We start from the raw sequence: 25292 nt of genomic DNA on the forward strand, positions 1-25292 counted from the left end.
CTGTTTTTGTAGTTGCTCCTTGCTGATACCGTCCCGCAGTGGGGCAGTGGGTGTTTAATGCTGGAAATATATATATATATACATCAAAAAAGAAAATGTTGCTATAAAATGTGACAGCTCTCACTTTCGCTGATGCCATCGAAAAAACCGTACCAATGTCAACAGTCAGTGGCAGTGTACTGTGTCACCGGTCGCTGGGGCCAGACAAATCGACGACACGCAGTTGGGTACGGTTCGGTACGACTGGCCGTGCCATAGTGTTTCGCCGCGTGCGGGGTTTCGGGTGGAAAAACAAGTGTCAGGATCCGTTGGGTAAACAGCAGGCAGTTCGCACGCGTGAACGCGTTGTTTTGAGTGGTGTGTCTGTTAAAGAGAGTGTAGCGTAAGTGACGGAAATTAGCTCGCCCTTGAATATAATAGCGGCCAGCGCAGTTCGTCGTGGAAAAAATCGGTGCAAATAACACATCAATCTGTGTGTGGAAACAAAAAAGGAGTAACAAAGTGTAGGAATATCGTGTGTGGTCTAAATCGTGCAATAGCTTCGGGCAGGTTGGCTCCTAAAGGATCACCTAACAAAGCGGCAGCTTTAAAAATAATTTCTACCACCTTCGCCATTCCATCGTGGTACCTAGTGCAATTTTTACAAGTGGCAAAGTGTTCCCTAACCATTCGGTGCGTGTGCCCCCTCAATAGCGTTTCTCGGGCACCCGAGCGAGAGCCGTTCGCCGTGAAAAAGGCATTCGGAAGCTGTATTTTCTTTTGCCACCCACGTCACCTCCGGCCTTGGTTCCCTCGCTCGCAAAGCGCATTTCGCCAGCACCAAGGCCCAATAAGCGGATCCCGAACGGGGTTTGAATTAGCATAATAATTCAACTTCAACTACTCCGGTACCCCGGCGGTCGGCGAAACAGGGGGCAAATATTCATCCGAAAAAGAGGTTTTAGTGGCTGGTGTATGAAATATCGGTCACATTACCGCTAATGTTGCTGCCTGATCCTTGGGACCGCACCAGAACCCTACCGCAGTGTTACGGGTGGGTTGGCCAGGGTGCGCACTGGGGCTGGTGACTCGTAGCAGGCGAAGAAACGTTTCTTTTATTTGGATGCCAACAGACACAGCGGCCGAACGGTTACCAGCAGCACGGCCATCGGTCCCGTAACCATGAGGTATTCCATCGCTGCGAAGTGGAAATTTATCGTCTGTGGATTAATTTTGGCAGCATCCTTCATTACCGGTTCCGGTACGAGTAGAATTTTCGGTAAGATTGTTTTGCATGCTTCGATCGTGTCTAGTGCGACGCCCGTGAAGCGAACGTACGGTACCGGGCGTTCAAGTGTTAGCCGAGGGGGAGTGAAATCCATGCGACAAACTGCAACTGCGGAACAGCAACGTTTGCTGAGCACGGGAGTTTGATGAAGTCGTGTGGCGTCAAAATGACGAGCTGCTTAAAAAGCTATTCTCGACACTCTTGGTTTGCAATTTGTTGCTTCGACCGTACGTACCCTGTGGGCGAGTGTTTCGCCGAAAGTGCTTCAACGCAACGCTGCCTCGCAACAAGCACTTAAAGCACACATTCTTGCAAAAGATGTTCGCTTTATGCAGCAGCAGCAGCAGCGGCAGCAAATGAAATGCTACAACAATTCCCCGATGCGATAAAACACACTCCACTGGGGAGGGATCGAGAATCAAAAACACACGGCCGGTTAGCGATTCCATTGTAGTACCGCTTCTTCAGGTCGGTTCACCGATGGCAGTGGCTTGGCCCTTGCCTCCTAACCGGCTTGTCTTTATTGGATTTTTATTAAACGCTCCTCTTAAACTTTGAAGCGTTCTTCGCTAACGTTATTTCGTGCATCATATCTTGAAGCAGGGATACGCAGTTGATGCTCACGGGCTATGTTAGCTCATGCGTTACGCTGTGTGCTCTCCGTGTGCACACCCGGCGGTTCGGTCCACGGTCCCTCACGTTCACCCGCACGAGTGCACCATCCGTAACCTTTGGGGCCCTAAACATGCAGCTTAGTGTAACCAAGTGTTGGACGGATGGATAACGAGCTGATTGTAGCAAACAAGGCGGTAAAGTATCCGTTCGGTCGGTGAAGCATTACTGCGCGGGTTAGTGTATCTCGATCGTATCGCATTCCATCACCTTTATCGATCGTTAATTATCGACCCCTGTTGCTATAGGTGAGGAAGCTGAAACGAAAAAAAAACTACCTCATTGAGAGGTTTGGCATAAGACTGTTTTCCATGTAACGTAATAATACTGACGAATGTAATCATTCCAAATAAATACAGTTCGGTTCAACCGCTTGAATACAACGATGGGAAATTTAATGCAATTCACAGTTCGTTATGCGCTGTTCTAATGTTAGTCAAATTAGCCATAAACAGAAAAGAACATTAAACGTGATTAAATATTTGGTGATTGGTATTGTTAACTAGAAATTAATTTATTTTTACATCGAATAACTTCATCGTTTTATTTACATTGTTGGTTGGGTTTTTATCATTTTTTATTGATAAATATTTTATAAATAACTTCGAATGATTTTGTGAAATTTATACTTTGTCTCATTGTTTACTTCACAATTTAACGTACTTTCAAGCTACTATATTAGCCACAATCATGCTACTTCGGTAACTTCTTTTTGGACCGATCATTACGTGCAATAAATTTGGATTTTGGCAGCTTTTTAGATACCATTTCAATTGCCTCGGAGTTATCCTACTTGCTGTAATGACATTAAGCTGGCTAGGTCTTTGTCACGAAGCTTCACTTTTTTCTCATCGCGCTTTGTTCATCGAATGCTTGTAGAGCGCTTTATAGTGCAGCTATACTTTTACTGCAACGGATAAATCTGCAACTATACAATATTTATATACTACTCATTGATGTTCCTCTACAATTGTTATTGTAGGGTAAAACATTAGTTTTCTCAACTTTGTAATAACAGCCAAAACTGCGTGCTTTCAGGTTCGTATAACGATGACTACTTCTCGTTTATTTTTAACAAATACAACTAAGTTCGCTGGTCGACGAGCTCGATAGTGTTCCATACTAGTTGCTATAAAAACGCAATAATTCATCTATTATCTCTCCCGCTCCACAGCGCAATAATTCACTCAACAGCTATGTTAAAATAAGCGAAGCTGCATTTAGAATTGGAAAGTGAGTGGACTCCTATGTACAGCATTTTGGACTCCTGTATTCATAGGTCTTTTCTATATTCAGATAGTCGTGGATCGGTTATAAAACATATTGAACAGCTGTACTAAGAGCTCACTATTGTAGAGTGACTTACAACCGCCATAATGGTGGCCCGGTTCAGCAGTGCTGGCAACACTGGTTTCTTGCAAGACAAGATCAGCATCTGTTTTTCAGCATTATTATAGTGTTTCATACAAGAAGCAGAAGATCGCAAGGATCCTTCTGTTATTAGAATATCACTTGTCGATCGGTATACTTTTTTCAACCATTCACATCAAAAGATTAGGCGTGATAGAATGAAGTTGATGAGATGTTTCGTATATTTCAGAATATCCTGGTGTATAACTGCGCATCAAAAGTAGTAGCAGTGCTAAAATAGAACCAATCTTACCTTTTTATTTTGTCGAACATTTGAACGATAAACTTAATTGAATTGCACAGTATAATGAAACGTAGTGCAACTGATCATTTACAATCGTTAATGTTTGAAGTATTTCATATTGAAGTTTATTATTGCATTTTTCCGTTGCAACATATTGAAATTACACCGACTTGTTTTTCCATCGCTTGTTCACACTTTGTAGCATCGCGTGCAGCAGAAGGATAATTTAAAAAACAATTATTCGTAGAAGTATATTGGAAACATTCGACAAAAAGTTACACTTTTTTGTTTCTGCATAAATCCATCACAATGTAATCAAATGAAGCGTATGGCGAAACATCAGCAAACCCCCTCACAACAACAAAGGTTAATCCTTTCGCAACTCAATATCATCGCTCCCGGCGCACACATGCGAACCCCCGTGCGCGATACGGTATTGCAGGGATAGCTTTCCATCGGTTTAATATTTCAATATTAGTCAAATATAACCGATTGACTCGCGACGCTTCGAAAGCAAAATCAATTGGAAGCTAAACCTCCGGTCGCCGGTGTAGCGGCATCAGGGCACCTTTCGGAGGGGGTAAAAACCGTCTCATGTTGCCACACACAACACGAGTTTACGCAAAAGATGAAACACATCATCAAATTCCCAACATCGAGCAAACGGCACGGCACGGCAGACCAAACCGGGTCTGGCACGACAACAGCACCATTTTGGTCCCGGTGGGAGGAACGATACATCCTTGTCAATATTAGCAATTTAAATACACATTGCCCCAAACGTTTCGCTGCTGCCTGCCGCACCCAGCAGCTACGCAACCCGCTACGCAACGAATCGCAAACGATACACCACCAGAGACGATGTGGGAGTTTTGGGGCCACTTTTCGTGTACTGAACAGTCCCCCCCCAAAAAAAAAGGAACACATTCAATGCAACCCCTTTCGACCATCGACCGGCCGTCCTCTAAATTTTCCCTCTGTTAATACCTTCGTTTACTTGGCACTTGCTTTCCCATCTCCCTTAACGTCTTCCGTCCTTTCCCTTCCCTTCCTACGCATCCCAACACTCGGGCAAAGTTTATTCCGGACATTTAAACGAGCTTTTCAAACCATCCGTCGCAACTAGGTATCGCGGTCGGCAGCAGGCATCCAGCCGTGTCCCGGGCTGAAGTGTTTCGACAATTTATTCGACGATACATTACAAATGATTGATTTCGGGACGAGCACGACAAGGACGACTGAATGTTTGGATGTTGTTGTTTTTTTTTCTCTCCTCTTCCTCGTGTTCCTTCCTCTGTTTGGCCGTGCGCAATCGAGGCGGAAAATCCCCCGTTTTGCGTGCCCTACGCTTCGTGCGAACTTTCTTGCGGGCAGCAAGGTGGAAGGGCCGTTTCGGGGCAAACAAATCACAACTGAATTAGGATGAATGGTGAAGTATTTGGTTGAATTATGGTTCACAATTTCGGGAGCGCGGGCAACGTGCGGACGCTCCTTCGGGGGTTTTGGTGTCGTCCCAATGTTGTTGAGGTTAAAATGAGCGTCCTCTGACAATCGTTTCAATCAGAACCGGGAGAAGAGTTGGAAAACCACGGGTGGATGTTTTCCTGTGTTCTTTACCGGAAATAGAATATAATTAATGTACTGCCCGTTTTTGTGTGGGCCATTTGGAAGACGATGGTACGTTTTTAGATGAAACCAGATTCAATGGTATGTTTTCCCCCTATTATGGAAAAGTGTTACTGCGCGAAGTGTTTCGGTGACTGAGTAATAATGTGTGCCGTGTCTTTTGGTTGTATTGTTGTTTATTATTTTATAAAACTATTCAATTAATGACAAAGGACCTAAAATTATGGTGTTACGGCATTGATGGATGAACCTTAATCGTAGTCGATTAAATAGTGAGTATCTTATTGCGCACTGCGTGGTTTCCTTTTTCCGTAACTTCTTACAAGGAGACAGAACATGACGGCCATGTTTGTTTATGTTTTAGGAACGTTAGGACCAGTGTCTTATTAAATATTTGTTTTTAATTCATGAAAACGGCACAGGCCGTATTGTTTATAGCTATGGTAAATTAATATATGATAAAATTCACGTTAGTTTATAATTTTTTAAAGAAACCAATGTTTCAAAGAACCAATGTAAACACACCATAACTGCCCAGAAGAGTAAATTAACGACTGATAATTTTCCCTTAACTTACTCTTAGATTACCCTTGAATTACCTGTTAAATTAAGGGTAATTAAATTAAGCGTTTAATTGAGCATAATTTAACGAAATTTGGCTGGATGGAAAACATCTGTCTATTGGAAAAAAACCGGGCACCAATTAATTAATATCCTTGGTTTAGAGGAATTAATATCCTATAAACTTAAGGCATGTTCCTCATTCACTTGATAGTGGTGGATCTATTCCGTTACACCGTATCGACTTATTTTCACCGCTTAGAGCCGGATAATCAATCCTTGCTAAGGGGGTTTGATCAGGATGGGATTATTCCTCGGCGTGTGAAGATGTGCGCCGCTACCAATACACCACCGGACCGCGCCAAATAATAGTGACGGTTTCGATTAACCACGAATTTGATCACAACGAACGTCTTCCTGTAGGGGTTGATGAAGGGAATGGTTTTTTGCATGGTTGGTTTAGGGGAATGTAAGTCTAATATATAGTCACGGAGCAAGTTATGCAGCATTGCTACAACGTCGTTCCCACGTCGATTCCCGGAGATGTTATATTACCGCTTTCCGCCAAAAACAACATCTACTCGATCAACGAAATCACGCGACTGCTGATCCAATGATCCGCAAGCCAGCAGTTGTATGCATGGTTAGCCGCACGATATACATAATGATATTCATTAGTGAGTCTGGTTTTAAGGTTCAACAAACTACTTTTAGAAAATTAAGAAGAGAAGAGAAATTAAGGACAAGCGTAAAATCCAATCCGGACTAATTCGGAGTACGCAGGACTGTCTATCAAGCTACATGTTGTTTATGAAAAAAAAACCACAAATAAAATTCCTAGACCTCTTGAGATTGTAGTGCCCCTAAAGATGAAGACAAAATTATTTGCCAAGCAATTAGTGCGAGACAATAATAGAAATCTTGAAATGGAACTTGGTAGTAACTTTATCTTTATTTTAGTACACATCAATAGATAGAATTAATTGACATATTGCCTCGCAACATGATATGTAAGGGATGCATCTAGCTTTTCTGCCTCATTGAACACGCACACGAATTGATCAACCCAGGACGAAGCGTATTTTGTTTACATTTCGACAACTCCCCAACAAGTCTAGTGCCGCGTGTGTGTCCAGCAGACGGGGAAGAATAATAGGAGGTGCATGATCGTTTGCTAGAGCGTATCAGCAAACATGGCATTAAAACATTTCATTACGCGTCAATCGTACGTACCCGTATTCTTCCAGCTTTCGCCACATAATTGACAAATGGCTTACGACTCGTGGCTGGGACGCTCATTTGCACCTTCTTAATAATCCAATTAATTTAGCCCGAGGTCCTTCGGCAAACAAGATTATCCTTAAACCGAAACGATCCCCAACTCGCCGTGTCGCCCACCACCCCAAGGGGCCCGTCCTTATGATTTGGTAATTTGATTCTGGAGAATTTTCCATTCAGTTTCGTGCTTGCGAGCGGTGTGAAGGGAGTGCGGAGTGAGGACGGTCGTGAACGTCTGTGACCGTACCGTTCGACCTGTGCTCTGTGGTACTGTGAACCTACTTCTTGCCATGTGCCCCAAATTCGGAATGGCTACAAAATGGTACCAGCGTTTTGTACGCTCCGTCACGACGTCTCCAGCATCCAATCAGGGTGGACGGAATATTTATAATCCTACCTCCGATTGATACCAACCGACTGACATAACGGGGGCGCCAACAGCTTTCGGAACGACTCTTTCTAGAACGCTTCCTTTTTTGCTCGATAACTGTGTGAGCGAAGGGCTAGAAGTAGGTTTACTTCTTCGTTCGCTCGTTGTTTTTTTCTTCTGTTCGTACGTTGTCGTGTGTCATTCCAGTTTGATAAAATGCCACAGCCGGTACGGTGCGGATTCTGCATTCGACAGGTTCTTGGTTCTGCAACGTCAACCACTCTGACGGTCTCTGGCCGGCTCATCGAACTGCAAGCACCAGCTTACCGGGGACTTTCTTTTGCTGCGAAGAAAGCGAACTGCGCGAACAGTTGTCTGTTCCAGACGCGCCGTGAGCTACCGCTCTTAAGATTGAACGTCTTAGTTTTTTTCCCCGTCCGCCCACGAACTCTTGAGTGTCAGTGGGTGTGTGTGGGAGTGTGTGCATGTGTCTATATATTTTTCCGCAGCGAGCAGTTTCGTAAAAACTGATAAAACTGTGCCGTGGCGAAAGGAGAAAGTTTTACCCCGGGAAAGAAATACGAATCCCGTACCACCGGGTCCTACGTCCCGCGCTCCAACGGTTGCTGATCGAAGAAATCTGTGTGTCTATGTTCGCATCTTCGCGTTCTGCGCGCGGTTTACCGGTGGAAGACGGTACCGTAAGCCAGGTCAGAACAAAGAAGCCCGCTAACGGTAGCGGTATGGCCGAATGCGCCTGGGGCCAGGGAACCCGGGGGCCGGGTTCCGATGGAAGATCAGAAAAGATAAGTTTCACTTCAAACAAGTTTTGCGAGCAACTCAATCAACCGGTTAAACGAAACCTTTCCACTTCCCGACGCAACCGAGCCGAAAAGGCGGTGGATTCCGTTTCGTGTGCCTCCATTTTTTTGTTCTTATTGCACTCCCGATGTGCGTCTTGCGCGCGGCGGTGAAGTCAGCTGTGTGCAAAAAAGCTGTTTTCGAATGACTAAGCATTCGCGTAAAGCGCTGCGTGTATATGTTGTTGGGCGTGTTATTGAAGCTTATCCCGAAAACTTGTCCCACACTATTGCGCCCGGGCTGTGTTCCTCCTCCGTGTTCAAGGTTTTGTTGTTGTTGTTGATGTGGAGGAACGCCGGGAAAGCGCCGGGGACTAAGGTTCGTTTTATCAAACAATTATCTGATCCACTTCCTAATCGCAGTGCGGAGTGTGTTCAAACTTTTGCCTGTGTCTGTCTGCACTGATTTAATGTTTGTATGTAGTTTGGATGGGGATGTTTTCTTTTTTGTTTGCTTCTTCATACACACAGCAAGTGGATGAGATTTGTGGAACGATGATTCGTTTGTTGGGCGATTGGTTACGTGAAAAGATTACTAAAATAATGTTGCTCTTGCACGGAGAAAGTTTAGAAAGTGGTTAAGATAATGTCAATCGTGAACATACTGTGAATGAAGCAACCGAATAAAGTAAACTAGATTAATGTTTTAAAGCCCATTAAATATCATTCATATTATCTAATAGTAAATCGTGATCACACAATTATCTGTGATCACATATAAAATTGTAATAATTCATTTTAAAAAATTTATCCGGAAACATCATTTGATGGAATACAGTTTGGTTAAGAAAACTTGAATGTTTTTGGATGGTATTTCCTCGGCTTTTAATTTTTTTAGTCTTAGAATTAACAGCTTAGAAGAACAGCGGCGTAAATAATAGACTTATGCCATAAACACGCATGTTTTTTATATTTCTAGCTTATATAGCACAACAAAGAATTTTACAAACCGATGTCTAGGGTTTTTTGAAAACCTGTGAAACGGTCCATTTGATCGTTGTTTTCAAACGTTTTAAGCTTAAAATTGGCTTCGTTATCACTATCATTTTCTATCTTATACCGAGTTGGTTCTTGGAATTTTTACTTCTTTTATGTTTAAGATATCCACTATTTGGACTTTGGTTTTAAATCAACAAAAATATGGAGCTCGAGAAGCGCTGGAATGCGTCACAAATCATCCGCCATTAATCTATTTTTTTTTCTGTTTGGAGCCAAGATAAAAGATCCGATGTTTTCCAATAAATCCACAGCTGTTGTACAGTCTTTTACCGTTGCTTACCTTCATAGCCCTCTTGAATCCGTATTCCCCAAACAATATCTAATGGATTAAGGTCTTATAAAGAGGCTAACCGAGATATTGTGTTGATTTCGGATGATTGTAATTGGGTACTTATTGTCTTGCTTGGGTAAACGATAGGGTTACCCTGCTGAAAATAGGTTAACTTCTGGTTATGAAGATTCAAAATAGGCTTCAGTTGTCAATTCAAACATCATCACATCCCTCTTATCGTGGCTGTTAAATGCTGCTCATATCATAACGTAATATTCTGAACTAGTCAGTCGACAGGATTTCAATTCAATAACTTATGAAGTATGCCTTTTAAAAGTGCATGAATATAACCTTTTCTGAGCTTCATAGTGTACATCTCCCCTCAAATACCATTTCATTTCATGTCAAATGTGCTTAACATGTAAGAATCACGAGTGACTACTGTCTTAATCCGCTCAAAGCATACACCAGATTGTTTTTCAAAATCGAAGGACTCTTTTCGAGTTCTTCTCATCTGCCATGTTGCCAGCAGTGATTTGATTTCTTCAATTTCGATTATAATACTATCAATAAATCAAAGGGAAAGTTTTATACCGTCACAGAGCAAACACAATGCCGGATGAAAGGGTTTCACGCAGACGAGATAAGTTTTCATTGCATCATTTGTTTTCACATGAAAAATTGAAGCAAAATAAACATTGAACGTTTTCACATAAAACCGATCGATACGGTTTCCTAGCGTCAACCTGCAATATGCTTACAGTAGCAACGAACATCGATGATTCGATTGTGGATCACTGGGGATGTTTTTTGCAGGTAACCAGTTGGAGTTTGATCCACACTTGAGGTATTTTTTCTCCCGCCCAGATAAAAGCAATCAAACTTGGTTTGATGGTCCTATTGATTTTGTTTTTCATAGAACATTTGATAAACTATTTATTGTACATATAATATGTCATGTAACAAATGTTTTAAAAAATTATTTTAAAATTTGTTCGTTTTATTGTTTTCCGTTACATTTTGTTGATTTGTTCTAGAACAGATACGTTCCACTATTATATACTTGAATCATGATACTTAAAAAAAAACAAAGTTTAATAACAGTCCATTATATTAACTTCATAATTAACGAAACAAAAGCTCTTGTCAATATTGCCGTAAGCTTTATCAATCAATGCATGCTTTCTTGAAGCAAAACTCGAACCCATCTGCACGAGTTCTTTTGCTTCGACAGATTGTCGTTCGTTAGAAAAAACTATTTCAATTAATTCCAAAAGTTATCAGTCATTAAGTTGCTACTTCTCAACCGTAGGCCACCGGGTGTTCATGTGGTTCCATCCATCGGCTGTGGAGTAGCATAACAGAAGCCAAAACTTTCTACCGTACCGGAATCTTCTGTCGGCTTTCCCGGATCGTCCGTTAGTGAGAAGAAAGAAGCCGGAGGAATAGATTTCATCTCTGCGTTTGTTGCTGCCATCAACAACAAAAACTCATGACCGTGCGTTGCGATCTACTCGGGGATAGCGTAACGCGCAAAGGGCGTAAAAAGAAACTTCCCAACAAACTAATAACATCGCCCAGAGTTCTTTGCTGTGGAACGGATTCGATCGAAGGTGACATATTTACAGTGTGTTGCAAAATTCGGTGGGTTGGGCTTTGCTAGAAAACAAGCTGGACGAGTGAAAAAAAGGGGGCGAATGCGTACAAGTAGTCAACCGATATAGGCTGGATGGATGGATGAGCGAATGTGGATGTTTTCGAAGATAATAGTTGCTTGATGTTGTCGATGGTAGAAGGGATGAAAGGACGACATTCTCCGAATGGGTGCCATATTGTTCACAAACATCGGTGCTGTCCTCACGTGCCATTGCCGAGATGTCCTTTTTAATCGATTCCAGCACCACCCATTGTGCACTGTGGGCAACAGGCGGACGCATGTCAGTTACAAAATGTCTGTCGGTTTCTTAAATAAACCTGTCGATAGTATAACCTGTGTGTTGATGTGCGTTATTATTACCGCTTTTAGCCAAAATACGTGTGATGATGAAATAACGATTGCACACTGTGAACATGTTGCCCATTAAGCTATTTAAAATAAATTATTGCTTTGTTTTTGTTGTTGGTGCTAAACTAAACAATGCACAAATACATATTTTTTGCAATCTGAAACTTGGCTTTTAATATCATCATTTAACCTGCTCCCACTACCTGCACAGAGTGGGCCTATTAAAGTTAAAATACATTACTCGAACGCAATAAATCCTAACGTAACCTGTGTTATCCGCTGTGTTGCATGAACCGCCGTGCCCGCGTTGCTTCGCAGGAATCGAAACATTAAATTATGTTATGGCGTAAAGCCACTGGCTTTAAATTTACGCATGTTTGATGTCACGAAAACATGAAAAAGAGAAATCCCACAGGTCAAGTGCAACACATTTACCATGACGGCCATTAATCATCGTACGAAAAGTGGCAAGCAATCGGTAGGGAAAACGGAAAACAAGGCAAAGCCAAAAAAAAAAGTAAAGCTCCCCATTCAAACGGCCAAAGCGATCCGCCACGTTCTGTAATGGACATCATCATTTTTCACCCAGTCGCTTCCACCACCCCGACAACCCCGGTCCGTCCGTCCGTTTCGCTTCACTTGCGTACCGTTTGGGGCACCGTACCCGACCAAACAGTGCATAACTCTTTGCGCCCATATTCGCTGCCCTTATCGTTGCAGATATTGAAAACATACCCGTGGTCAAGTACGTAGCGGTAGCCGGCAAAAACATTACCCTCGACTGTCCGGGCGTTAACGAGCGTTCGCTGGTGGAGACGCTGGTTTGGCGTACGTCCCATACCATTGCCGAGTACGTCAACGGTTTGCCATTGGTCAGCAATCAGCGGGTAAGTGTACGATGCTGTTTATCGCGTGTATTATGTCGAATACCCACCATCGACGCAAAGCAGGTGATACACTGCCGGTATTAATGGAACGCACAAAGCAGGAAGGATGTTAATAGGAAAATTTGGATCATCTGCGTAAGCTTCGCTGTGGTGTTGAAGGTCGGCACAGTAATATTCTTTGCTAGATTTCGGGATTTGTTTCATGGGTAATAGACCATGGAAAACGGTTTAGCCTACCATCAGTCGAGAGAGTTTCTTTTCTTTGTAAACATAGATGAATATTGTTTTTTGTTTATTATGTAAATAAATTCCCGTAGGCTATGCAACAACAACGAGAGTACTATTTTACATATATTCCTTAGTGATGTGTCGAATTCTACCTGAATTTTTCCATAAAATTCTACTAGTGAATTTTGACGCTTTGCCAACGTGTCCGCCACTGGGCGTCTCCATCACAATTCCTAATAAAGCACCAGGCGTCTCCATCACAATTTCTAATAAAGCACCAGGCGTCTCCATCACAATTTCTAGTAAAGCACCAGGCGTCTCCATATTTCATGCTTAACTTCGATAAACTAAACATTATTGTATATGGAAATTATGTAACCCTTTTCTTGTGTGCGTTTGAATGTTCTGTAGGTAATAGGCTTTTAATATTTTCTATCAAAATGGCATGGTGAATTAGACTGCTAATAGAAGGTCCTATATTTTTCTTTCCTAGACCAAAAAATTATTTTCCAGCAGCTGGTGGATCTTATGCTTAGATAAATTAGCTTTCAAAGTTATTTAACAACGTAAACTATCGTATTCGAGAAATGGAAACTAACGTAGAATAAGTAATTCGTTCTAATTGATTGCGCTACCAATATGCTTTGCGGTCATTAAAAATCAATAAATTTCACTATTTCACTATGGAAAATGGCCATTGAAATCCCTTCGGTACAATCGTTTTAAATATAACAGCAGACAAAAAGAATTCGGGTAGAATAAAATAGATCCTTCAGCGTGATACAATCTGGTTTCAATGCATCGTTCCTTATCTACTCGATTGTCTAGTACATCCCGTCCTAATATATTAGTACCTCCCTTCAATAAGCATAGCCACAACGGTAGTTAAGGAAATTGTTATTGACGCTTACCAACTTTATCGTTTATCTTTGATAGGTTCAGTGGTAGTTAGTGTGTGTGAGAAAAATCTGCTTTGCACAATGTGATTCAAGAGCGTCTACTCAATAGAGCTCTCGATTTAATCCACTAGAGTTGCATGTCTTTCCCGGCGCTCTTCTTCAGCTACCAGCTGTTTACTTTCTTTCATTATGTTCTACAGCGCTGGTACTTTACCATGGTGCCATTATCGCGTCTTTTCATGAAACAGTGTAGTGCGTGTAAGATTAATTAGTGCGTCTTCGGTACAGCAAATGTCCTAATGAATAGAATTAGTCCAACCGTCCACATTTCACCAGCAGCCTTACAACGTACCCAATCACAGCGTACCTTGCAACACTCGCACACACACGCCACACAACAGCTTAGCGTTGCTTGAGCAGCTATTAACGCTCAAAACCATAACCCATAAGCCTGGCCGGCCGGTCACCTTTTGGCATCCCATTCATTACCGTGCAAAGCTGATGGTCGGTTTGCTTGAGCGAAATTTCGCTCATTTATCCCAGCCTTGAAGACACTGACATCTTTGCTGACCTTTCCTGCACTGTACGCCCTGGATAGGGTGATGCAAGAAGGTAACAACAACGACCTGAACAAAAAAACACACACTCCCCATCACATCCGCATTTAGTGAAATAATGATGTAACTCATCATTTCGCTTCACATTCCACCCCACATACAAAGGTGCACACACTTAGGGTGGGCCCCCGTTTGTAATGATGATGCTCGAGTGTAATTATCGTCAGCTTTATCGACACATTTCTGCTCTGACACTCGTGTCGTTCCCTGTGTGTGCGTCTCTTGGTGGTGTTCACGTCTGTTTTGTCACCTGCCTTGTCCGTGCGTCTCCGTGCGGTACACTAATTACTACAACGACTTCTTTGTTATTACCCTTTTTGCTCGTTTCAGCTCACACTGGTGGTTGATAATTTTAGTTTAGTTCTCAGCCCTGCCGCCGCGTCAGATACGGCCGAGTACAGCTGCCTGCTGAACGACCGGCACAGTCCGGACGCAATCGTTGACTTGCTGGTACAAGGTAAGCACAGTAAGGGGTAGGATCAGATTCTGCGTTCCCGGCCTGAAAGGGTGGCCACAAGCGCATGTGGAAGCGAGACATCTCCACCTTCCTTCACCCTTTTCCTTCCCCAACCCCTCCACCCTCCCCATCAGCATGATAACCTCATCCGGTCAATGGGCGGATGAGCGGTACGGAGTGGCAGTAAATCTCTTGCAACGTTGCCAAAGCACGTGAGACGGACGCGGACGGTACAGATTGTCGGCATTTCTTCTGGCCACCTACTGGCTGACAAGAAAATGTATCATTTTCTTCCTGCACCCGAAACGTAACGATCCGACATCTTGCCAACGCAACGACCTGGCGCTAACACTGCTACCATCTTCTGCTTGCTTACTTCGCAGATGTACCTGACCCGCCCGGACGTCCGCTGGTCGTAAGCTTCACGTCACGTTCGGTCGATTTATCCTGGGCCCACTCGCAGGACCCCCGAAATGCACCGGTTACAAATTTCATCATCGAAACACGGTAAGGACAACCGCCCGTGGGAAGGTGGGGGAAACCCATTTCGTCGACATTATGTTTAGATTTACACCGACTTTCCGACTCCCGTGTCTGGTTTCCCGGTTTATGCCGTCCGGGTGCGATACTTCCGGGTAGCTGCTAGAATATTTATTTTACAACCTTTTCCTCTTCAGAAACAAAGAAGAAAAAAAAAGTAAATAAAAATCCCACTAAAACCTCGGTAGCACATACCTTCGCAAACAACGAGTTAAGTGTAAGATAAATTGATTCCACTGGCAACTGGTTTTGTGCCGGCGGTCGTACATGCTGGCGGTTTGATGCTGGTGAGGTATTTACGCCGGGTGCCGGGCGGATGCCCTTGCAATACTATAAATTTTCCTTCGGTATTGATTTAGGCAGGATCGGTTTAGCGAAGGTTCTGTGGAATTTATGGTAAAGTGGGGGTATGCCGCGTGTTTGAAGAAAGAGTTGTCTTTTGCGCTGCGAGCGGAGCAAATGGGGATGTTGGACTTTGGCAGATCAATAACTGAAGGTAAACACTTGGCAAGGAAATTGGGGAAGAAGTGTATCGGGTTTTTCACACCCCGTCGCCTTCGGGCTCCGTTGTATTCATGAATGGCGTAATGAATGAAGACTTTACTGCGTGTATTATGGGAAATGTAATCCATCATTAATTTTAATCATACCGGTAGTTTGCTTTTCATAACTCACGAAGCAATCTGTCATTTTGTTGTGTTATATAAATAACGTATGATGTTTATATTTTAATGCTTTTGGTAGTTAAATTTAATGAAAATTTTAATGTTGAAATATTAAAAAGTACTATGAGGTGGCATAATTCATATGGTTGCATAAAAAAATTTATAACTATAATACACGATAAACATGTATTGTCTAATTAAAACGTCTATATTTGTACACCACAAATTTTCTTCCGTAACGGACAAATACTAAATAATAAGTGGTCATTGTTAATTAAAACACACGATAGCAACACTTACACTACAATATGATCCTTATGTTACAAGAATTTCTCGTAAAAATGCACTGAAAAAAGAGATCAATTTAATAATTTAGTATATATTAATTTTAATTGCCATGCTTTTATTGAACAATTTATACATCAAAGAAGTTACTTCAAACAAAAACTTGATGAGCCGATCCACTTGATGTGGAAAATATTAATTGATGACAAAAATAGTGTTCGTTAAAATTTCAACGTGCTACAACTACAACTTAAAGGCTCTCGTCAGGTGCTAGCAAACAGGGTAAGGAACACTTGATGAAAATTTCTATTCAATCGCTGTATGGACGTTTTCCAAATTCTGGATAACGATTTAAATATATGCGTTTGCATAAGGTACAGTTCGTATTCATTGCATCACAATTTCACCATTTGTCGGAGCACTGATTCGAAATGATTTACTAAATGTTCTTAAAACTAAATAATTTGAGCAAATACAATAAAAATATTATGATTTTTTCAAACATGTTTACGGTTAGCTCTCCGCTTAGAGTAGTTTTAAATTGCTTTGAAAGGTTTTCACACGAACGGAGCGGAACAAAATCTCATCCGGATATATATGTCTAGTAAGCCAGCAATGGTAGGCATAATCTAGTAGGTCGTCACGCCTACTGCGAGGAAGACAATTGCTTTGACAAGTTTATTCATTTAGCTACATTTGAGCAGCGATATTACGACAACGAATGATAAAATTGCCTTTTTTTTGTCAAACTATGATAGAGTATTGTTAAAGATACAATTGAATTTCAGTAACAAATTTGTTTTTTTCAACAACGAGCAAATAGTTTTGAGAATATTGTTTTAAAATTATGTGTTTATTTGTTTATAAATTAATAAAATAGTTCGCCTGTCACATCTATTAAATTAATTATTATAACAACTCTTCACCGTCCTGTATTTCGTTTGCCACATGTTTTACACAAAATTTGTTTTAACTATACAAAAAGGTGGCAACACTGACAGTATTCCGGTTAATCATCAATAACCGATAAAGTTCCTACAGTTTATCCTTAGAAATATCAATGGTCGTTATGTAGTAACGATGAATACAAAATCTGTTCACCACTTTTTTACCAGCAGTAACTAGAACACAAAATCTTTTCATACTAAAATTATAATTACACAGTTTTCCACTCTGTTTCTGTTCACCAGGGCTCGAAACACGCTGGTTTCAGGGAGATTTTCTACTTAATCATGACACTTTGGATTTTGTTTGAATTTCAGAACAAATATCCCTGCAAAGAGTTTCCCCGACAAGGGCCTCGTGCCGTAGTTGCGTTTTTGTTGCTTAGTTCCATGACATACCCCCGGTGGGCATAAGTACAGCGAAACCCGATTCCCGCCCGTCGGCCCGGGCAAAATCTGCATCCCAGACCGAATGAGTATTAGCAAAATGGAAACTTTCGGAAACAAACGCCATTGTGCGACCGAACCGAAACTTCGTCCGAATCTTTTGTTATTATTTTCCACCTGGCTCACGGAGAAAAGACAAACACAAACTCTCGGAAATGTGATCCTCTCCCTTCCCGCACGCAAATACGCACAATCACGCTCATACGCATACGCGTACGCCGGCGAAACGCAGAGCACATGTCCTCCCCTTTGCCAACCCCACAATATGCTGGGCGGTGGCTGGGTGGCAGACACCAGGGAACGCCAGACGTGGGTACGTTCTTAAAATGGGGGATTATCAAACATTTCCCTGCCCCGGCAAGGGAACGTACACTTGCTGCCTCGCTACCAGCAGGTTGGCGGTGTCGTAACAAAAGTTATCTCTATCAGCGCTGGAAAAGTGGGAAATTGTGCCCATTCGGTTTCGCCGAAAACCACAACCAAGATGAAACGGTTCGGTGGCACGGTTGGGTGAAATTTTTAATCTTCCCATAATACCTCAGCGCACTCGGCTTCGCTACGAGATAGGCTTTCGGTTTCGGTGTCTTGATCGGAAGGTTGTTTGTAGCAGTTTTTTATTTTGGTTTTGTTTTTCCATGCTCCATGCTTTTTTGACGTATGTTTGCTTATGTTCTCCGTTAAACGGGACGTGGGAGGGTTGTTGTTTTCTTTTTTTTCTGTCGACGCCATTCTTTTCTCTTTCATACTCATTCTGATCGCTCAGGCGCCGGCAAGCGCTGTGGCTTTCCGGGGTTGTAAAGCGTACGGAGCGGAACGCATCAAAGTGGGAGGCAAACGTATTAAATCCATCGGGAAGGTGTGCGTGTGGAGACTGTGTTTCGTGGTATTTTTGTTTTCAAGTACTGCGATGAGTTGAAATTTATGACTTTTGCTACACCTCCCGCGTGTGGGGATCGCGACTGTTTGCCCAAGCACGTGCAACCGAATATTGGTTTGTTTGCTGACGGGTAGAAGCGCTTATCACAACGTTGGTTTGCTGCCCGCCCTGTGAAAACGAATTTGTTAAATGCATTGCAGCTACACAGCATGAGCAGGATGATAAAAATTAGTATCGAATAGAAGCGGATTACTTGCGACCAAGTAATGGAGAAAGGATGTAGAGGGTATCGTGTAGCAGTAAGCACCCTTATTGAAGTTTGCAATTTTTCGGATTCATAAAAAACCCGACTCAACTTCCATTCGATGTCGTACCTGAGGATCAAACACTGTCCTGTTACTGCTTGCCGGATGCTTTAACCATGATAGAGCTTGTGTAGAGGAGATGTAGTCGATGTACATACTATGGACATCTAACTCTTACGATGTAAAACTTCTTCAAGCTCAGAAATGTTTAACGTTTTATGTGCATCATATAGCGAGCTCCTATATGCGTCAGGACGTCCTTGAGTCGTCTTGGACACTGCTGGTGGAAGCTTCCCAAACCTCCTACCGTTTCGATCAGCTATCTTTGGCGGCATTTGTGAGCATGATGTGGAAATAATTAAACAAAACTTTCAACTTGGTGTATCAGACATCCTCACCACTAGGCGTAGGTGGGGTCGTTGATGACTATGGCTGGGTATGGCGGAACTCAATCTGTACCACAGCAGTTCTGGGCTGCAGTTTCAGGAAACGGATGGTACCAATCAGAAAGGGAATATTATTGATTCCCATGTAATAAGTGGTATGGTTTTCCGAATTTTTCGTTTTATGTAGGTATGTGACTCTATCGCCATACGGTTTTTTTTTATAACGCGCACATTTATTTTCACAACGCGAATATATTTTACGAGAGCGCTATTCAGTTCACGTAATTTTTGAAAAAAGCTGTTCATTACAATTCTGCAGAGGATTCTCTTAATTGAAGCGATGGAATCATTGAAGCCTTATTTTCGGGACACTCAATACTTACGCAATAAATACAATTTGCAATGCAAAGCTATGATGGGTGTTCTTCAGTTCTGATGGTCTAACAAGTTTTGCAGTCTATTCCGTTAGCGTTATGAATAATAATTCCGGCCAAAAAAAACTGACTCTTTTTCACAATCGCAGCTCAATTACAACATATAGATGGTAAGGTATAGAATATAATTATATGGATTTCAAAGAAAAATCACATTGTCTGCTGTGTTGTACGCAAATTCCGTTTAAATTCAATTCGAACGTGGCATGACACAATATCCCCAATTCCAAGTTGTCGTAAATTGATATTAAAATTCTCTGAAGTAAGTATTATTTACCAAACTGACTTGCGAGTAAAGTACCTGTTTTATCATTATGGACTTTAACTTTAACTCAACGTTAGCTTCGTAAGCTTTTCTTCTGATATAAAACACAATAATTTAACGTGTCATAATGGGTATAACACCTTCTTCCTTTGGTCGTTTCTTGCAGAATTGGCGAAAATGGTGACTGGGAGCAGGAACCACCGTTACACACCAAGAGCAGCCAGGCCGCCCATCAGGTGACAGGGCTGCAGCCATTCACGGTTTACAGCTTCCGGGTCATCGCCGTCAACAAGCTTGGCCACAGCCAACCGTCGAAAGAATCGTATTACTTCGTTACATTGCGTGAAGGTACGCTCCTTCGAGTCGAGGTGTCTTTGGTTCGAATATTTCTTCGCACGCTGCACCATAATTCAGCACCGTCCCGTTAACTTTATCCCCACCCCGCACCGGCATCCAATTAAGCTGTCCAAATTGGCAAGGCCTCTCGCACAATTTAAATTGACCCACGGTGCAGGAATGTCGACCACGGCGGTACATCCCCGCCGGTGGATTGGCGAACCATCCCCAACGGTGGAATTCGAAGCCGTGGGCAAAGTAACACTTAAATTCCGCGCGTACGGAAAGCGTGAAATGTCTGTGCTTATAAAAGCGGCCTACGCCACGGACTTGGTAATTGTGGAATAAATTTAAATACATTGAATACCTGTGCCGGCGCCCGTTCCTATTGTGTAACGTGGCGAAATGTGTGTGAGTGTGCTTTTTTCTCTTTTTGGTCTCGAAATAGTTGATGTTTACGCGATGAAGCAGTATGTCCGGATGGGCGCTGTAATCGTGTCGGTTGTACAGTAAAGCCCAAACGCGCTGAGGGTTAAACCGTACGAAGGAAGGCTCCATTTCCGAGGGATGGAGTCCAATTGTTAGCGCGTCTCGATGTCTGTAAAGCCCGGCAAACCCATCGTTGCGTGAAAATCAATTAACGTTGCCGTAAGTGTCAAGGCGAATCTGCTTAATTTTTCGAACTGCCCAGCCCAGGTTTTCGCTGGAACGTGGACGATAAAACCTCATTTCATTGAAATTGGAAAATGGAACCCATTTGTCGGATTTTTAGTTGATAAACGTTTACCTACCAGCAGGTGCTGGCCATGGGAAGAATATCTTACCAGCGTTTATTGCTCTTGCGTTTATACAGCTAAATTCCCTGCTATATTACGTAGCGCTAGCTATATTCCCATGAGTAAACTCATTCCCATTTTCGGTTCGGCCCGGTAGCGGCGCTGGTCTTCGAACGCCAGGACCGGTCAAAAATCACTCACACTATCCGGCTACGGATAATAAAAGTCAAAGAAAGCCAGATTTAACTTCTTGAGGTTCTTCTTCTTCTAATTGTTGTAACGTCTTGGCCTTTCTCAGATAATTCTGGCTTATTAGACTTTTTTTATCACGTTGCCGAATATTCCGCCCTAGCCAGCTAGCCCTAAGCATTGGTCCGGATGGGATTTTGGACCGGTTCTGTCGTGCGAAAACCAGCCCCACTATCAATACACTACCGGGCCGCGTCCTAGCTCTTGAAGTTAATGTGAAATTGATTTCTTTTTCATGGTTTTCTATGTAAAAGGTGTCTATTTTGGTCTTTCGGCAAAATGTGACCCAATGTTTAACAAAAAATTCTTTTGTTTTTTTAAGGCTTACAATTTTATTATGAATGAGAACTTTAACAAAAACCGACATTACAGGTACTTTTATTAAAAATATTTTGAAACTTTTGGGTTCCTGTGTTTTTTAATGACCGTCAACTACAGGGAAGGAACTTTAAAAATTTGTTATTATGTGTTTATTAATAATTGTATTTCGTAGGCTTGAAGATTTTTATTTTACTTTGAAATATCAAACTATCCAAAATAAAACCGTTTCCTCTTTTTAAACAAAAATCTCAAAAATGCCCAATAATAATGTCAACATCAAGCATACTCATACACCCCAAACATATTTGCCAAATGCTGAGATGCTATTATTAACATTCAGTAGTGCTTTTAATTTAATTTAATTACCATTAAGTACATTCGAAATCACTCTAAAGAGCTTGGGCGTGCTAGAGAGAGAGAGAAAAATTAACAACTAAATGGGCTGGTATTTCGGGATAATTTTTCCCTTCCGGACATGCTGTGGCGCGTTTGCGGTTGTATACCGCCGGAAACCGCATGCTCGGCGAAAGCGGAAGCGTTGCTAAAATAGATAGTCCACCGGGGCCTGCCCTAATGATCAAACTTAGCTAATACCATTACCGACCAACTTGACCGAACCGTAATGTTCGTATTCTTCGGGCTGGCACGGTGCACGCGGTGTACTGCCCCACAGTGGCGCTGGCCCATTTTTCATTTACGTATTCTGTTTCGCTTGATATTGATTTTTTTTTCGCCTCGCCTGTTACTCTCTTTTCAATTTACTCCCAATTCCAGCTCCGACGGGAAAACCGGTAACAACAATCGCACACAACACGTCCGCCACCTCTGTATATATCTCCTGGAAGGCACCGCCACCGGAATCGATACTCGGCGAGTTTCTCGGCTACCGGATAACGTACCGGCCCCGGGACTACCACACGGACGACGTCAAGGAGATCTACATTCGCGATAGTGCCGTCGAGGTGAGGACGACCAAATTCGATTTGCTCGTGCCGGGTTTTTTGCTGGCGCCAGCCGGGCGTCTGTCCGCGCCCTTTCAGGAAGATAGGGGGTTTGCGGGATGAGGGCACGCAAGGCGGGCAAGGGAGCAGTGGACAGTGGGGAAACTCCGAATGGAGAAAGTGAACGTTGCACACGCGACCATGAAGTGCAGCTGCGGCTGCAATTGCATCGAAGTGCACGGCGCTGCAGATGGTTCCGCGCTGGCACATAGTTCAGTAAATTATCCAATTTACAGAACCCTGCTCTGTGCGCGCTACCGGGGTTGTCCGCGTTCCGGAAATAGGAAAGTTTTCCATAGCTTACCTCAGAAGTGGTACTAGCTAATGGCCAAAAATGGGAATACGCCGAAGCGACGTGAAAAAGAAAGTTAATTTCTAATAGAAATTATCACCATTTCTCCTACCCATGACATAAGCAAAAGGAATAGTGACCGTTTTTTTTTTTGCCCTATGAGGACGACTTTCGACCCGAAAAGTTAATGTTTTCAGTTCGGGCTAATCCATTTACCAAAACGGGCTGCAAACCTCGGGTGGACTTAGCGAGGGTTGACGTTGGGAGTTCATTTTTACATGAGATAATATGGGAATGGTTCTGGTTCCGGTGAGGACAAGGAAGGGTTGGCAAGTTGCATTTTTGCTCTCCCCTGTTTTTAGCATTTTTAATAAAGATTTATCTTCATGCCGTTTGTCCGCTCTGCCTCATGTGGAACAGCATGTAGTGGAAAGTTTTAATGCTATTAAACTTGTTCATTTGCTGTAAGGAAAAACTTTCGACACAAAACAGCTGAGCGTAGGCTGCAAAATGGCATGCTAACAGAGGTGCATACAATGCGGCACATCGGTCGTACCGATACGAGCAAGAACACATCGAGTCACTAACATGTGTAAGTTGGCAGCCCTGTAAGTACGGGATGTGAGGCAGTGAATTTGTCAATGCCGAACACTTCATTCAGATTATAGTTAGTTGGCCATTAGATAAAGCCGGATAACGCACACAGCAAAGCCAAATGGCGTAAACGTTCTTTCTGGAAATATTGGTGAAATTCATCAACTTCGGGACTGGGTAATTAAGTATCAGATAATTGTGTGATTGTTTACTACCTTTACCTACTACCTACAGAGTTTCCTACAGAGCGGTCTGGTAGCGAACTGAAGAACCAAAGAACTATTTAAAGCTCCTTTTGAATGTCGAATGTTCGACAAGGAGCAAAAAAACTGATAATCAATCCGTACAAAAACTGTAGAATACTGTATATGCTGAAGAACTCCCCGGTTGAACTATTGGAACGAGAGTACGGTAGCTTGGAGCAGTTTCCAGTTCAGGACAGTTTTCACTTGAATCTTTCCTCTTTCGAGCGCTGTTGAATGGGGCCTTGTGTAGATCCTCGTTTATATTTCATGCAATGTATTAGGCCCTTCCAGTTCTACAGCTTATAGTTCATGGTCTGGAATGGATGGAGATCTTGATTTCCATGAACTCCACAATTACTTCCTGTACTTAGTATATGTGCATTCTACAAATAAGTACACATTAGTGATAGGAATTTTGTTCTGCCCCTACTAGGTTCGTTCCGTTCCTTCTGTAGAATGATCGATCCAAGGTGCATAAAAATTCCTAAAGTAGGTTTTTTGCAGCTACGTATTTGGTTCGTCTTTTGAAGAGTATTACGTTAACGTTTACTTCTGTCACTCTAGCTCAAAGCTGTAGTGGAATGTAGGCAACACTCATAGTACCAACACCTACGATTGTTCAGTGATCTTATGGAAAATAGATACCCCGTTTTTTAGAGAACCATTCCAACGACCAATAATGGCCACTGGAATGCCAATTTCCCCATTCACATGGGCGAAAACTGTCCTTGTGCCACGGTAGTGTTGTGTTTACTTAGTAGGTTGTATTCTGTAAGGAATGATTTTTATCTAAAACTGGGTAGATGTTGACTGAACTACGGAATTTTCACAAAAGACATTTCATGGTCGTAACCGAGTATGCCCGGGATAAGGCAAATCGCAAGGAGGAAATGCCTTGTGACACTTGTTATTATCGCTCAACACAAGCGGTGTTGAAAATACGGCACTGCCGTCATAATATAAATTAAATTAAAAAATTTCATGGTCGTTAATGATTGTAGTTGCGATTGGTTCGAATATTACATCGCTTAATATACGGAACAAGACATTCAAACAGTACTCGGTCGGTTGCGAAAAATTCATAGTAACAAATTTTGATGCCAAACTGGTTTAAAACCAAAAACTGTAAATCAATTGTACTAAACTGTTTAATAATGGTAACGAGTGTGTGAATTGCATCATACAGGTATATTTAAATTTTCTCGTGAAAGCATGTTTAACGAACCTGTTAGGTTCGCTCCGTTCCTTTAAGAAAAGATTATGGTTTTGTTCCCTTACGAAAAAATGATATTTTTCCAGCGCTAGTTCTCACAAATAAGTCCTCTTGTTTTTGAAAATATCACTTCAGTAGATCTTTTCTATAAACCTTCGTCTTTATTTAACGGTAGCTGATTTTTCGAGCTTACGAGAACGATTCTGGATGAAATTTGGTATCGGTCATGTTGTGTGAAGAGCCCTAACTCAACCACTTCACCCCCGGGAACTACCGGTAACTAACTCTTTTGTGATAGTATTTTATTATAAAATATTACATGACTGTTGGTGAAACGTGAGGAGAAATTGTATCTAACGCTTTCCATTTGTCGTCAAACAATTCAATTTCCCTTTCAACTCTACAAAACAACCCGGCTTACAGATGTGGGAAAACTTCACCCCTCTGACCGGTGCATAATGTCAAT

At 42.3% G+C, this 25292-nt stretch overlaps 1 protein-coding gene across 1 annotated transcript in view; it reads left to right on the forward strand.

Moving 5' to 3' along the window:
* The first annotated feature begins 1161 nt into the window (after positions 1–1161).
* Positions 1162–25292, forward strand: part of LOC128299642 (tyrosine-protein phosphatase 99A) — a 45681-nt gene continuing 21550 nt past the window's right edge. Inside the window, exons 1-6 of the mRNA XM_053035658.1 lie at positions 1162–1258; positions 12284–12450; positions 14525–14651; positions 15035–15158; positions 19966–20147; positions 22256–22443. Coding sequence (XP_052891618.1) covers positions 1162–1258; positions 12284–12450; positions 14525–14651; positions 15035–15158; positions 19966–20147; positions 22256–22443 — 885 coding nt within the window. The remainder of the gene's footprint in view (positions 1259–12283; positions 12451–14524; positions 14652–15034; positions 15159–19965; positions 20148–22255; positions 22444–25292) is intronic.

The sequence above is a fragment of the Anopheles moucheti genome, chromosome 2 (assembly GCF_943734755.1).
Source record: "Anopheles moucheti chromosome 2, idAnoMoucSN_F20_07, whole genome shotgun sequence".
Classification (NCBI taxonomy): Eukaryota; Metazoa; Arthropoda; class Insecta; order Diptera; family Culicidae; genus Anopheles; species Anopheles moucheti.